Source organism: Mobula birostris, chromosome 2 (genome assembly GCF_030028105.1).
Source record: "Mobula birostris isolate sMobBir1 chromosome 2, sMobBir1.hap1, whole genome shotgun sequence".
In the NCBI taxonomy this organism is placed as follows: domain Eukaryota; kingdom Metazoa; phylum Chordata; class Chondrichthyes; order Myliobatiformes; family Myliobatidae; genus Mobula; species Mobula birostris.
The window spans coordinates 7,899,330-7,915,812 of record NC_092371.1 but is presented as its reverse complement, the minus strand read 5'-3'; the positions used below and the strand labels follow the sequence as shown (position 1 = coordinate 7,915,812).

General features: G+C 45.4%; 1 protein-coding gene across 2 annotated transcripts in view; it reads left to right on the top strand.

The window, feature by feature from the left end:
- Positions 1 to 16,483, top strand: part of LOC140211900 (ubiquitin-conjugating enzyme E2 Q1) — a 104,235-nt gene that overhangs the window by 53,909 nt on the left and 33,843 nt on the right. For both annotated transcript variants that reach the window (XM_072282090.1, XM_072282095.1), the window contains exons 5-7: positions 1,872 to 2,012; positions 5,978 to 6,062; positions 13,590 to 13,650. In XM_072282090.1, coding sequence (XP_072138191.1) covers positions 1,872 to 2,012; positions 5,978 to 6,062; positions 13,590 to 13,650 — 287 coding nt within the window. The remainder of the gene's footprint in view (positions 1 to 1,871; positions 2,013 to 5,977; positions 6,063 to 13,589; positions 13,651 to 16,483) is intronic.

Sequence of the window (16,483 nt, the reverse complement as noted above, 5' to 3'; positions counted from 1 at the left end):
TAAATAGTGGGAGCTTATCCCCACTGCCAACGCTGGCTATAACAACCTTCAGGAAATTGTCTTTATTTATGCAAAGGAAGACAAATTGTGCAAAGGACAATGAGTTGTAGAGTGTGTAGGTTGTGGAGTCAGTTCAGGGTGGTGAGTGATGTTGTCCACACCAGTTCAGGAGCCTGGTGGTTGTAGGGTGATAGCTATTCCTGAACCTGGCGGTGAAAGCTACCACAGAATCACAAGCAGGATGGAGGGTGTACTGTCGTGAAACTTGGGGGCTGCTGTTGCAAGACTGGCCCTGAACAACCCAATATTTTTTTTTAAATCCCAGGCTTCTAATGAATGGGAATGGGGAGTGATTGCAGAGGAAAGGATTTGAAGAGGGAGACAGATAAACATGCTGGAGGAGGAAAGATGTAAAAGGAAGGGGGAGAAGGGAGGTTTGAAGTTGGTTAGAGAGTTTGGTGTGGGCCTAGCAGAACAATGCTGGTCAAATTCCCAGAGCTAAGGATTCAAGAACAAGGGGGCATAAGTGAAGGTGAGAGGGACGGGATTTAATAGGAACTTGACGGGCAACCTGTTTATGTATTCAGCGATACAGCACGTAGGCCCCCCATTTCACACCAGCCTAGTAACCCTGGTTCAACCCAAGCCTAATCACGGGATAGTTTTCAATCGTTAGGCTGTGGGAGGAAACCAGAGCACCCGGAGGAAACCCGCACATTCCACGGGGAGCTCGTACAGAGACTCCTTACGGAGGATGCTGGAACTGAACTCTGAACTCTGGCACCCTGCGCTGTAATAGCGTCGGGCTAACAGCTACAGTCCCGTGGTGCCCCAGAGGGAAAGACTTTTTCCACCCAGAGGGTGTCCACATGTGAAATGAGCTGCCAGAGGAAGTGGCTGAGGCAGGCACATTAGCAGTATTTAAGAGGCCCTTGGGTATATGGCTTGCAATAATTACAATTCATTTTAAATCAAATGGTTCCCTATAGTATCAGAGAATGTATATGGTATACAGTCTGAAATTCACTCTTCAGAGAGACATCCACAAAACAAACCCCAAAGACTAAGTGAATTTATTGTTACTTACTGCCGGTTACGCAGCTGGCGTTTAGGGCAGCAGTGAAGGCGGTGTGCGTCGTGTCGGTAGCTTTCTCTCGGTTTTCGTTCCTGCCAGTTGTCCAAGTCCTGAGTCCAGTCTCAGGGATTCCATTGCACTCTGATTCTTCACTGCTGTTTCCATAACAGTTTTCTTACCTGCCAGGGTTGTCGGCCCTGAGCTGAACCCCCCCAAACCTGGAGGACCACTGCCAGTTATTATTACTAATTCATTAATCAGTGAAAACCTCTGCTCCAAGTTACCATGGTACACAGGAGAATCTTTTCAGATCATCGCCAATTTGGATGCCTGCTCTCAAAAAGGTTTGAGCAACAGGCACAAAATGCAGGAGATACTCAGCAGGCTAGGCAGCATCCAGGAAAGAGTACAGTTGACGTTTTGGGCCGAAACCCTTCGTCAGGACCTTAGGTATGTAGTGCGCTCTTTTCCATAGAAGCTGCCTGACCTGCTGAGTTCCTCCAGCATTTTGTGTGTGTTGCTCAGATTTCCAGCATCTGCAGATTTTCTCTTTATTTTGGGCTCAGAAAGGTTTGCTACCCTTGTCCTACGCATTCACGTGCCACTGTCGTATCTGTCTCTGCCACCAGGCACCTGCCGCTCGGTGTGTTTTTAAAAAAAAAAACCTTGCCCTGCACCTCTCCTTTAAGCTTGCTCCTCTGGCCTTGGTCCACGTCGTGTTGCTGTGTGTGCTGTTGGTGATACTGTCCTGTTCAAATGTCAGCACACTAGCACTGCCTCTTTCTGTGCACTGCAGGACAACGAAGACCTGGACCATTACGAGATGAAGGAAGAAGAGCCGGCTGAGGGCAAAAAATCAGAGGACGAGGGCATCGGAAAGGAAAACCTGGCTATATTGGAGAAAATTAAAAAGAACCAGAGGCAAGATTATCTAAATGTACGTGTCTGTAGGGGACATTAATTGTAGAGTTACCCTTTACCACTCGCTCATTTTGTCCATGATGGGCAGCAAAGTGTTTGTAAAAAAAAAACAGGCCGCAATGATGTACTCCGGGCCCACTTCCAGCTCAGTTGGGAGGTCTGGGGGTTTGCTGGTTGGGACCGAGGTGGGGTGAACACTGCTGTTTGTGGGCTGCACTGAGCTTGTGGCTGTTTCTCCTGTTCAAAGCTTTCTAGTGGCGCTGGTCTTGGCCAGACTCCAAGGTGTGGGTGGACAGCTGGCCTCCTTGTGGCCCACTTTCCCAGATACCCAACACTGTTATAAAAGTTGGGGGGGGGGTGGGAGAGGGGCACAGTGGGTCAGCAAGCAATGAAAGGGTAAATGTTTGGCTCTGGGCCAGTGCTCACTGGAGTTGATGAGGAGGGATCTGACTGAAACCTATCAGATATCGAAAGGGCTAGATAACATGGACGTGCAGCGGATGTTTCCAATAGTGGATGAATCTAGGATCAGAAGGCACAACCTCAATAGGGGGACATCCATGTAGGACAGAGATGAGGAGGAATTTTTTTTAGCCAGAGGGTGCTGAATCTGTGGAATTCATTGCCACAGATGGCTGTGGAGGCCAAGTCATTGGGTCTATTTAAAGCGGAGGTCGATAGGTTCATGATTGGTCGGGGCATCAAAGATCATGGGGAGAAGGCAGGAAAATGGGGTAGAGGGGGATGATCAGTCATGGTGAATGGCAGAAGTGACTTGATGGGCTGAATGGTCTGATTCTGCTCCTATGTCAGTTTTGCAGTCCCAAGTACCCACCGCTCTTTTGTTTTTTTAAAAAAAAATCTTTCCCTACACATCTCCTATTAAGACAGCTTTGCCCCTCAGTTTAAAAGCATGCCCTCTAAAATTAGAGATTTCAACCCTGTTTGCAAATGACTGATAAATGCCTTGTATTTGTCTCCATTGCCACCTCTGGCAGCACATTCCTGGTACCCACCACTGTGTTTCTTTTTTTTTAAAAAAATAATCTTCCCCCACACCTCTCCTTTGAATTACACCCCCTCCCCACCTTAAATGCATGTGCTCCAGTATTAGCCATTTCAATCCCAGGAGAAAGATGATTCCATGAGACATTGGAACAGAATTAGACCATTTGACCCCCAATCTACCCTAATTAGCACAGATACCAGGCTATCTAACAAGGGCAGCAGAGCATTTTAAATCAATACATGTAAACATAGTACAGTACAGCATCAGCAAGGAAGATGAGGCTGAGTACAGGTAGGAAACTTTGTCACATGGTGTGAGCAGAATTATCTGCAGCTTAATGTGAAAAAGACTAAGAAGTTGGTGGTAGACCTGAGGAGAGCTAAGGTACTGGTGACCCCTGTTTCCATCCAGGGGGTCAGTGTGGACATGGTGGAGGATTACAAATACCTGGGGATACGAATTGACAATAAACTGGACTGGTCAAAGAACACTGAGGCTGTCTACAAGAAGGGTCAGAGCTGTCTCAATTTTCTGAGGAGACTGAGGTCCCTTAACATCTGCCGGACGATGCTGAGGATGTTCTACAAGTCTGTGGTGGCCAGTGCTATCATGTTTGCTATTGTGTGCTGGGGCAGCAGGCTGAGGGTAGCAGACACCAACAGAATCAACAAACTCATTCGTAAGGCCAGTGATGTTGTGGGGATGGAACTGGACTCTCTGCCGGTGGTGTCTGAAAAGAGAATGCTGTCTAAGTTGCATGCCATCTTGGACAATGTCTCCCATCCACTACATAATGTATTGGGTGGGCACAGGAGTACATTCAGCCAGAGACTCATTCCACCCAGATGCAACACAGAGCGTCATAGGAAGTCATTCCTGCCTGTGGCCATCAAACTTTACAACTCCTCCCTTGGAGGGTCAGGCACCCTGAGCCAATAGGCTGGTCCTGGACTTATTTCATAACTTACTGGCATAATTTACATATTACTATTTAACTATTTATGGTTTTATTACTGTTTATTATTTATGGTGCAACTGTAACGAAAACCAATTTCCCCTGGGATCAATAAAGTATGACTATGGCCCACGATGTTGTGTTGACCTTTTAATCTACTCTAGGATCAATCTAGCCTTTCCCTTTTATCTGAAACCCCATGTCCACTAGTTCTTCCCCAACCCTGAGGAGATGGATTGTGCATTCAGCCTATCTGTGCCACTCCTGAATTCAGTGTAAGATCACCCTGCATTCTCCTACGCCCCTATGAATAAAAAACCCAGCTTGTGGTACCTCTCTCTGTAACTCAGACCTTCAATCCCTGGCAGCCTTCTCAAATCTCCTTTCTGCTTTAATGGTATCCTTCCTAAAGCAGAGTGACCAAAACCGAACACAGTGCGTGACCTTTCTGGCAGTGGCCAGAACCCAAAGATAAATGACAAAATCTCTTCGGTTGTTGCGACCCTCTTGTATTCTTATTCTAACCAAGAGGTATGTGGCTGGATCCCTTAAATATTTAGTGGCCTGGCATAGTGGTATAGCAGTTGCCGCAACTTGATAAAGATATACAAGATGATAAGGGGCATACAATCACTTTAGTAGGTACACCTGTTCATTAATGCAAATATCTAATCAGCATAAAAGCATGCCGACCTGGTCAAAAGGTCCAGTTAATGTTTAGACCAAACATCAGAATGGAGAAGAACTGTGATCTAAGTGATGTTCACCGTGGAATGATTGGTGCCAGATGGGGTGGTTTGAGTATCTCAGAAACTGCTAGTCTCCTGGGATTTTTATGCACAGCATTCTCCAGAGTTTACTGAGAATGGTGCGAGAAACAAAAAAAAAACATCCATTGAGTGGCAGTTCTGTGGGCGAAATCTCCTAATTAATACGTGAGGTCAGAGGAGAGTGGCCAGACTGGTTCAAGCTGACAGGAAGGAAACAGCAACTCAAATAACCTCGAGTTACAACAGTGGTGTGCAGAAGAGCACCTTTGAAGGGACAACACGTTAAATCTTGAAATGAATGCGCTATAGCAAACATGCACTCAGTGGCCACTTTATTAGGTACAGGACGTAACTAATAAAGTGGCCACTCTGTAGATCAAGTGATAGCCATTTTCCTGTATCTGGCCCATATCCCTGTATCCAGGGGTTCCCAACGTGGGGTCCACAAATCCCTTGGTTAATGGTAAGGATCTATGGCATAAAAAAGGTTGGGAACCCCTGCTTTAATCCTTTCCTATCCATGTACCTGTCCAAATGTCTTTTAAAGGTCCTATTAATAACTTTTAGTAAAAGTGTAAAAGATAATACGAGGCATAGATGGTGGGCAGCCAGAGGTGGAAATGGCGAATACAAGGGGGCAAAATTGTAAGGTGATTGCAAGAAGTTTAGGGAGAATGTCAGAGACAGGTTTATCCCACAAATGGGATATCCTGTCGAGGCTGGTGGTAGAAGCAGATAAGGTCACGAGTGGTTAAGAAGCACATGAATGAAGGAAGAAGGGAAGGTTTAGATTAATCTTGGAGTAGGTTAAAAATTCGGCACAACATCGTGGGCAGTAGTGTTCTGTATAGTTTTGGCAGCAACAGTGACACGGGTTCAATTCCCACCACTGTCTGTAAGGAGTTGATACATTCTGTCCGTGACCCCCCTGGGTTTCCTCCGGGTGCTCCTGTTTCCTCCCACATTCCAAAGATGTACCAGTTAATAGGTTAACTGGTCACATGGGTGTAATTGGGGCCCATTGGGCTGGAAGGTTACTGTGCTGTATCTCTAAATAAAATAAAAATCATTTGGAGGTAGATAAATATTTGGAAGGTCAGGGCATCAAAGGTTATAATGAACTGGCAGCAGAAGAGGAACTGAGGCCAGCGTGAATGACAGGGCAGGCTTGAGGGGCCGAGCGGCCCCCTCCTACTACTACTTCCTTGTGTCTGACTGCTGCAGCTAATGTGTCCATTGTTTTACAGGGGGCGGTGTCCGGGTCTGTACAGGCCACCGACCGGCTTATGAAAGAGCTCAGGGACATTTACCGATCAGAGAGTTTTAAAGCAGGTAAGATGACACTAACCGGGCATTGTCTGAGTGGTTGGAACTTGGGGAACCGTCTCTCCATTCTTGATATTGCTAACAAGTTGTCAGGGCATAGTATCCAGTATACTAGACCATTCAAAGTCCAGATTGAATTTATTATCGAAGTGCACACAGTGTATGTCACCAGATACCGCCTTCAGATTCATTTTTTTTGCAGGCACTTACAGGAAAATAAATAACTCGTGAAAAACAATACAGAGACCAATGTGCAAAAGATGACAAATAGTGCAAGTAGAAAAAAATAAATAATACTGAGAGCATGGTGGGTTGTAAAGTAAGATTGAGTCATAGAGTCTTTGACAGTGACTCTGTGGAATCGGTTCAGAGTGAAGGTGAGTGAAGTTAACTGCACTGGTTCAGGAGCCTGTTGGTTGAAGGGTAATAACTATTCCCAAACCTGATGTTTTTCACTCAGATGCTCAGCATTGTGATCGTGTAGCTGTCATTTTGTCACGTACAGCGCCCACGCCAAGGTGAAGCCTTATCAGAGCTGCGTTGTGTCCACACACTTGTACGGGTCAGAATGCTGACACATGACAGAACAAACTTGCCAAGCGTCATCATTCCACACTGTGAGCCTCCAGAAGATCCGTATTTTCTGGCCAAGAAAGATCTCAACTACTCCCTACTCCTTCATTATCACCCAGAGGGCACAATCATCATGATGAAACGTTGGAGATGGATTGGGGACATGATGAGAAGAGAGGCTAGCTTCAAGACAGCTCTTCATCGGACCCCTGAAGGGCGGCGGAAACACGAGAGACCAAAGTCAACTTGGCGCTGTACCGTAGGGGCAGAAATGAACTACACCTGGGGCACACTAGAGAGAAGATGGCCCAGGACAGACAGATATGGAGGACCCTCATTGCTGCCATAAATGCCAGCAGCACAACAGTCATTTGAAGATGATGAAAGTGGTGGTGTGGGACCTCCTGCCCAATGGTAGTAGCGAGAAGAGAGCATGCCCCGGATGGTGAGAGGCCTTGATAATGGATGCTGCCTTTTTATGGCAGTGCTCCTTGTGTGTTTAAAATTCCAGGGACACATTAATATTAATGAAGCAAATCTGAAGGAATCTTGAACCTACCTGGTTGTCACGGCAACCTTCTGGTTTACTCCTCCTTCCACAGAACGAAATCTCATCCCGTGAAGAGCTCGGCAGACGAGGCAGTGTCAAAGTTCAAAGTAAATTTATTATCAAAGTCCACAGGTGTACGTCTCCATATACAACCCTGAGATTCATTTCCTTGTAGATAATCACAGTAAATACAAGAAACGCAGTAGAGTCAAAGACCACACACAACAGGGTAGACAAAAACTACTCTACAAATGAAACCAAACTCAGCAAATACCAGAAGACCGAGGGGGTGAGGGAAGAAATAATAATAATAAATTAGCAACAAATACTGAAAATGTGAGATGAAGACTCCTTGAAAGCGAGTCCAGCTCAGTGATGAGGCGAGTGAAGTTATCCCCTTAGGTTCAAGGGCCTGATACTGCCATCTACTACCATGAGATACTTTTTCTTCAGTAAAATGAGGGAACACAGTAGACCAATGCTATAGCCGACATTTTGGGTTGAGACGTTTCAGCTCGATGCCAGATCTAGATGATCTAGTCCAAATGAATTTATGATCTCCCCTCCATGGACACTGCCTGACCTGCCGAGTTCCTCCAGCTCTTTGTGTGTTGCTCTAGATTGCAGCATCTGCTGACCCTCATGCAAGGAGCATTTGTAACAAGGTGGATGAATTGAAAGTGCAGATTGTTATTAATGATTATGATATAGTTGGGATCACAGAGACATGGCTCCAGGGTGACCAAGGATGGGAGCTCAACGTTCAGGGATACTCAATATTCAGGAGGGATAGACATGAAAGAAAAGGAGGTGGGGTGGCGTTGCTGGTTAAAGATGAAATTAACGCAATAGAAAGGAAGGACATAAGCCGGGAAGATGTGGAATCGATATGGGTAGAGCTGCATAACACTAAGGGGCAGAAAACGCTGGTGGGAGTTGTGTACAGGCCACCTAACAGTAGTAGTGAGGTCGGAGATGGTATTAAACAGGAAATTAGAAATGTGTGCAATAAAGGAACAGCAGTTAAAATGGGTGACTTCAATCTACATGTAGATTGGGTGAACCAAATTGGTAAAGGTGCTGAGGAGGAGGATTTCTTGGAATGTATGCGGGATGGTTTTCTGAAACAACATGTCAAGGAACCAACTAGAGAGCAGGCTATTCTAGACTGGGTTTTGAGCAATGAGGAAGGGTTAATTAGCAATCTTGTCATGAGAGGCCCCTTGGGTAAGAGTGACTATAATATGGTGGAATTCTTCATTAAGATGGAGAGTGACATAGTTAATTCAGAAACAAAGGTTCTGAACTTAAAGAGGGGTAACTTTGAAGGTATGAGACGTGAATTAGCTAAGATAGACTGGCAAATGACACTTAAAGGATTGACGGTGGATATGCAATGGCAAGCATTTAAAGGTTGCATGGATGAACTACAACAATTGTTCATCCCAGTTTGGCAAAAGAATAAATCAAGGAAGGTAGTGCACCCGTGGCTGACAAGAGAAATTAGGGATAGTTTCAATTCCAAAGAAGAAGCATACAAATTAGCCAGAAAAAGTGGCTCACCTGAGGACTGGGAGAAATTCAGAGTTCAGCAGAGGGCAAAGGGCTTAATTAGGAAGGGGAAAAAAGATTATGAGAGAAAACTGGCAGGGAACATAAAAACTGACTAAAAGCTTTTATAGATATGTAAAAAGGAAAAGACTGGTAAAGACAAATGTAGGTCCCCTACAGACAGAAACAGGTGAATTGATTATGGGGAGCAAGGACATGGCAGACCAATTGAATAATTACTTTGGTTCTGTCTTCACTAAGGAGGACATAAATAATCTTCCAGAAATAGTAGGGGACAGAGGGTCCAGTGAGATGGAGGAACTGAGCGAAATACACGTTAGTAGGGAAGTGGTGTTGGGCAAATTGAAGGGATTAAAGGCAGATAAATCCCCAGGGCCAGATGGTCTGCATCCCAGAGTGCTTAAGGAAGTAGCCCAAGAAATAGTGGATGCATTCGTGATAATTTTTCAAAACTCGTTAGATTCTGGACTAGTTCCTGAGGATTGGAGGGTGGCTAATGTAACCCCCCTTTTTAAAAAAGGAGGAAGAGAGAAACCGGGGAATTATAGACTGGTTAGCCTACCGTCGGTGGTGGAGAAACTGCTAGAGTCAGTTATCAAGGATGTGATAACAGCACATTTGGAAAGCGGTGAAATGATCGGACAAAGTCAGCATGGATTTGTGAAAGGAAAATCATGTCTGACGAATCTCATAGAATTTTTTGAGGATGTAACTAGTAGAGTGGATAGGGGAGAACCAGTGGATGTGGTATATTTGGATTTTCAAAAGGCTTTTGACAAGGTCCCACACAGGAGATTAGTGTGCAAACTTAAAGCACACGGTATTGGGGGTAAGGTATTGATGTGGATAGAGAATTGGTTAGCAGACAGGAAGCAAAGAGTGGGAATAAACGGGACCTTTTCAGAATGGCAGGCAGTGACTAGTGGGGTACCACAAGGCTCAGTGCTGGGACCCCAGTTGTTTACAATATATATTAATGACTTGGATGAGGGAATTAAATGCAGCATCTCCAAGTTTGCGGATGACACGAAGCTGGGCGGCAGTGTTAGCTGTGAGGAGGATGCTAAGAGGATGCAGATAGGTTGGGTGAGTGGACAAATTCATGGCAGATGCAATTTAATGTGGATAAATGTGAAGTTATCCACTTTGGTGGCAAAGATAGGAAAACAGATTATTATCTGAATGGTGGCCGATTAGGAAAAGGGGAGGTGCAACGAGACCTGAGTGTCATTATACACCAGTCATTGAAAGTGGGCATGCAGGTACAGCAGGCGGTGAAAAAGGCGAATGGTATGCTGGCATTTATAGCGAGAGGATTCGAGTACAGGAGCAGGGAGATACTACTGCAGTTGTACAAGGCCTTGGTGAGACCACACTTGGAGTATTGTGTGCAGTTTTGGTCCCCTAATCTGAGGAAAGACATCCTTGCCATAGAGGGAGGACAAAGAAGGTTCACCAGATTGATTCCTGAGATGGCAGGACTTTCATATGAAGAAAGACTGGATGAACTGGGCTTGTACTCCTTGGAATTTAGAAGATTGAGGGGGGATCTGATTGAAACGCATAAAATCCTAAAGGGATTGGACAGGGTAGATGCAGGAAGATTGTTCCCGATGTTGGGGAAGTCCAGAACGAGGGGTCACAGTTTGAGGATAAAGGGGAAGCCTTTTAGGACTGAGATTAGGAAAAACTTCTTCACACAGAGAGTGGTGAATCTGTGGAATTCTCTGCCACAGGAAACAGTTGAGGCCAGTTCATTGGCTATATTTAAGAGGGAGTTAGATATGGCCCTTGTGGCTACGGGGATCAGGGGGTATGGAGGGAAGGCTGGTGCAGGGTTCTGAGTTGGATGATCAGCCATGATCATAATAAATGGCGGTGCAGGCTTGAAGGGCCGAATGGCCTACTCCTGAACCTATTTTCTATGTTTCTATGACTCCAATTTGCCATTCTCGCCTGATCTACCCTGCAAGTGACTCCACGCCCGCTAGTGATTGTCTCCCGGCTTCCCAAAGGCTCAGCTGTTAGGGACGTCCCATATGTCCTTCCTCAACCTATAGTCAGCAGTGCTTGCTGAGGTCCTTGTAATCACGAGGAGACAGACCAAGTCCAATCCCAATTCCATACGGCACAGAATTGTGGCAGGAGGGTGCCATTCAGTGATAGCTCTGTGGAAATGTCCTCTGTGATTTCCCTTCCCCATCCATATTCTTTTCTCCCCACCACTTCGGAACCAGAATCGGGTTTAATATCACTGGAACATGTTATGAAATTTGTTGTCATTGCAGCACAAGTACATTGCAATACATAATTTTGGGGAAAACTGAATTACAGTAAAAATGTGTTTCTGTACAGTATTCTATCTATAGGCATCCGTTAGTCTCGTGAGACCATGGATGTGCGCCTTGGAAGGTTTCCAGGGTGCAGGCCTGGGCAAGTTTGTATGGAAGACTGGCAGTTGCCCATGCTGCAAGTCTCCCCTCTCCGCGCCACTGATGTTGTCCAAGGGAAGGGCACTAGGGCTGATACAGTTGGCACTGGTGTCGTCGCAGAGCAATGTGTGGTTAAGTGCCTTGCTCAAGGACACAACACGCTGCCTCAGCTGAGGCTCGAGCTCGCGACCTTCAGATCACTAGACCGACACCTTAACCACTTGGTCACACGCCAACACTTATGTACAATGCCTATATATATTAAAAACAATTCACCTCTCCTTGGAAGTTTTCATGTTTTATTGTTTTACAACATTGAATCACAGTGGATTTAATTCGGCTTTTTTGACACTGACCAGTAAGAGTCTTTTTCTGTTGATCAAAGTGAAAACAAATTTTTACAAATTCTAAATTTATTATAATTATTAAACCACAAAATAATTGATTGCATAATTACTCACCCCCTTCAAGTCAGTATTTAGTAAATGCTCCTTTGGCAGCAAGTACAGCCTTGAGTCTGTGTGAATAGGTCTCTGTCAGCTTTGCACATCTCGAAACTGCAATTTTTCCCCATTCTCCTTTACAAAACTGCTCAAGCTCTGTCAGGTTTCATGGGGATCATGAGTGAACAGCCCTTTTCAAGTCCAGCCACAAATTATCAATTGGATTGAGATTTGGACTCTGACTTGACCGCTCCAGGACGTAACTTTGTTGTTTTTAAGCCGTTCCTGTGTAGCTTTGGCTTTATGCTTGGGGTCATTGTCTTGCTAGAAAACAAATCTTCTCCCAAGTCGCAGTTCTCTTGCAGACTGTATCAGGATTTCCCTGTATTTCACTGCATTCATTTTATCCTCCACCTTCACAAGCCTTCCAGGGCCTGCTGCAGTGAAGCATCCCCACAGCATGATGTAGCCACCACCATGCTTCATGGTAGGGATGGTGTGTTTTTTGATGATGTGTGATGTTTGGCTTACGTCAGACATGGCATTTAGTCTGATGGCCAAAAAAGCTCAATTTCTTCCAGCTAACTTCAGAGTCTCCCACGTGCCTTCTGGTAAACTCTAGCCAAGGTTTCATTTGAGCTTTTTTTTTCAACAGTGGCTTTCTCTTTGCCACCCTCCCATAAAGCTGTGACTGGTGAAGCACCTGGGCAACAGTAGTTGTATGCACAGTCTCTCCCATCTCAGCCACCGAAGTTTGTAACTCCTCCAGAGTTGTCATAGGTCTCTCAGTGGCCTCCCTCACTCGTCCCCTTCTTGCACAGTCACTCAGTTTTTGAGGACAGCCTGCTCTAGGCAGATTTACAGCTGTACCATATTATTTTCATTTCTTGATGATTGACTTAACTGTACTCCAAGGGATATTAAGTGACTTGGAAATTTTCTTGTATGCATCACCTGACTTGTGCTTTTCAATAACCCTTTCCATTTTGTAGTACACTTCAATGAATTCCAAAAATAAGAACCTATTGAATATTGAAAGGACTAGATAGAGTGGACAGGGAGAGGATATCTGCCAGTAGTGGCAGAGTCTTGAACCAGAGAGTGCAACCTCAGAATAGATGCATATCCATTTAGAACAGAGACGAGGAGGAATTTCTTTAACCAGAAGGTGATGAATATGTGGAATTCATTGCCACAGACGGCTGTGTAGGCCAGGTCATTTGGATATATATAAAGTGGAGGTTGATAGGTTCTTGATTAGTGATGTTGTCTCTGGTTGCAAGGAGAAGGTGGGAGAATGGGGTGGAGAGGGATAATAAATCAGCCATGATTAGTATGTCAGTGTGTATGTGTATGTATTTATACACCCGCGGTCCTGGGACAACCTTACTAATCAAGAACCTATCAACCTCCACTTTAAATATATCCAATGACTTGGCCTCCACAGCCGTCTGTGACAATGAATTCCACAGATTCAGCACTATATATAATAAATATATATAGTGACAAATCTGTGGAATTCATTGCCAGAAATTTGTTTAGCTGTTTTCTGTGTTGTTATGCTGAATGTTGAGGCTATGATATGTTGGCAGCAGAACTAGTGTGTTGACCCTTGCAGGCTGCACCCCCCCCCCTCCCCCCGACCCCAGCCACACTTATCTTGTGTTTGGTTGTTGACCCATTTCCCTGTATGTTTCAATATGCAGGTGATAAATTAAAACCTCATCAGACAGGCTGGGCCGAATGGCCTAATTCTGCTTATGGCCTTCCCAAGCACAACACTCAGGATCGTAGTTATTTGTTTGTCGGACGTCTTCTCATTTTCTTCCCGCTCGGATACCTGCGCAGGCCGAGCTGATGGTGGGGCGGTGGGGTGGGGTGTGAATTACTTGTGGAAGCCAATATTGAGTTTGGAGAAGCTTTAGTGCAGAGTCCTGATCTGTTTATCCTCTTGCCCATCTAGGAAACTATGCAGTTGAACTTGTCAACGACAGCTTATATGACTGGAACGTAAAAATCCTCAAGTAAGTGATTCTACCTGACCTTAATTTCTTTTTAAATGTTTAAAAAAAAGTGTCCCTTGCCTGTTTTCCAAAAGCTGTTCCTGAGGTGGTATTATGTGCTTAAGGGCTTTTGTGAAGATACAAAACCTGAAAGCATGTGCCACCAGGCTCAAGAACAGCTTCCACCCTGCGGTTGTCAGACTATTGACGGTCCTCCAGAACATTAAGGTAGGCTCTCGTCCTGGTCGTGTGTGGCGGGCGGCTGAGTGGTTAGGGCGTTGGGCTCACGATCTGAAGGTCGTGGGTTCGAGTCTCGGCCAAGGCAGCGTGTTGTGTCTTTGAGCAAGGTGCTTAACCACACACTGTTCCAGTCCACCCAGATGAAAATGGGTACCGGCAAATGCTGGGGGTTAACCTCGCGATAGACTGGCGTCCTATCTGGGGGGGGGGAGTCTCGAACTCTCAGTTGCCTCACGCCACGGAAACTGGCATAAGCACCAGCCTGATGGGCCACAAGGCTCAGAACAGACTTTAACTTGTCCTGGTCGTGGCCCTTGTACCTTATTGTCTGCCTGCACTGCACTTTCTGTAACTGTGACAATTTATTCTGCATTCAGTTAGTGTTTTCCCTTGTACTGCCTCGATGTACGATTGTGATGATATTATCAGTATGCAAGGCATGTCAAAACAGTTTGTCTGGAGTACTGGGAGCAGTTTTCAGTCCCTAATCTAAGGAAGGGCATGCAGGAATTGAAGGGGGTCTAGAGGAGGTTCATGAGAATGATCCCAGGAATGAAAGGGTTAACATGTGAGGAGCGTTTGATGCCTCTGGGCCTGCACTCATTGGAGTTTAGAAGAATGTGGGGGGGGGGGAGATCTCATTAAAACCTATCAAATGTTGGAAGGTCTACATAGATTGGATGCAAAGAGGATGTTTCCAGTAGTGAGGTTGTCTAGGACTTGAGGACACAGCCTCAGAATTGAAGAACATCACTTTGGAACAAAGGTGAGGAGGAATTTCTTTAGCCAAAGGGTGGTGAATCAATGAAAGTCATTGCCACAAGTCATTGAGTATATTTAAAGAGGAATTGGATAGGTTCTCGATTGATTATTTACTTAATGATACAGCGTGGAATAGGGCCATTTGGCCCTTTGAGCTATGCTGCCCTGACAAACCCGATTAATCCTAACCGAATCACGGGACGGTTTACAATGACCAATTAACCTACCTTGTACATCGTTGGATTGTGGGATGAAGCCGGAAGACCCGGGGAAAACCCACACATTCCACGCCAGAGTCTCCTTACAGAACGGTAAGAGCATCAAAGGTTATGGGGGAAAAGGTAGGAGAATGGGGTTGAGAGGATAATAGATCATACGTGATGGAATGGTGCAGCAGACTCGATGGACTGAATGGCCTATTTATGCTCTTATGTCTTATGGTCTTGCACTGTATCTCTATGTGTGACAATGACAGGTCAGCTTATCATTGGGTCCCACCCCATCCCTCCTCTGTCCGTATCCCATGTCCGTACAGCACAGTGGGGAGTGAGTGAATGGATTTATGGAGTCGGGGAGAAAGTGGGGTTGGAGTGAAAAGATCTGTCCAAGAACGAGAAAATGAGCTGGAATGGGGCACCAAGTGCAAAATGATCATTACTGATCCCCCCCCTCCCAAGCCTGCCCCATCGTATAATACGATCATTACTGATCTCCCAAGCCTGCCCCATCGTACAATATGATCATTACTGATCCCCCCCCAAGCCTGCCCCATGGTACAATATCATCATTACTGATCTCCCCCCCCCCCCAAGCCTGCCCCATCGTACAATATCATCATTACTGATCCCCCCAAGCCTGCCCCATCGTACAATATGATCATAACTGGTCTATACTACCTCCTCTCCTCTGTCAAGCAAGAGAAATTTTGCAGATGCTGGAAATCGAAGTAACACACACGCACAAAATTCCAGAGGAACCCAGCCGGCCAGGCAGCATCTACGGAAAAGAGTACTGTCAATGTTTCAGGCCGAGACGCTACAGCAGGTGCTGCCTGGCCTGCTGAGTTCCTCCAGCATTTAGTGTGTGTGCTCTTCTCTATTCCCATTTCCTAAAGCTCACAGTAAATTTATTATCTAAGTACATGTATGTCACCACATACTACCCTGAGATTCAATTTCTTGCAGGCATTCAAAATAGAGTAAAGAAATACAACAGTGAAGAACTACACACACAACTGACAAACGATGCATGTACAAACAATGACAAAATGAAAATACATAAAGAAAGTAAATAAATAACCCTTGATTATTTGATCATTCAAATATTTATCTACCTCCACCTAAATATCCACCTCATCTAGCCTTGCCTCTCACTCTGAGGTATAGAATTTGCGCATGTGGTTTATAATACACTTCAGGGTAGGTGACAAAGGAACGTGGACATGGTCACACTGGGACCATGGTAAATTGTGGTTGGGGAGCCAGGTTGCTGGACCACCGCACTACACGGCTGAACCTTCATTTCTGAGTGGGGAAAGCAGATTCCCAACCCCCACGTCATGCAGAACTAGAATATAAAAGCAAGGATGTAATGCTGAGGCTTTATAAGACACTTGAAGTATTGTGAGCAGTTTTGGCCCCCTTTCCTAATAAAAGGTTTGCCGGCATTGGAGAGGGTTCAGAGGTTCACGAGAATGATTCCGGGAATGATAGGGTTAATGTATGAGGAGCCTTTGGCTCTGGGCCTCTACTCACTGGAGTTTGTAAGAATGAGGGAGGGATTTCACTGAAACCTATCAGATATTGAAAGGCCTGGATAGTGTGGATGTGGAGAGGATGTTTCCTATAGTGGT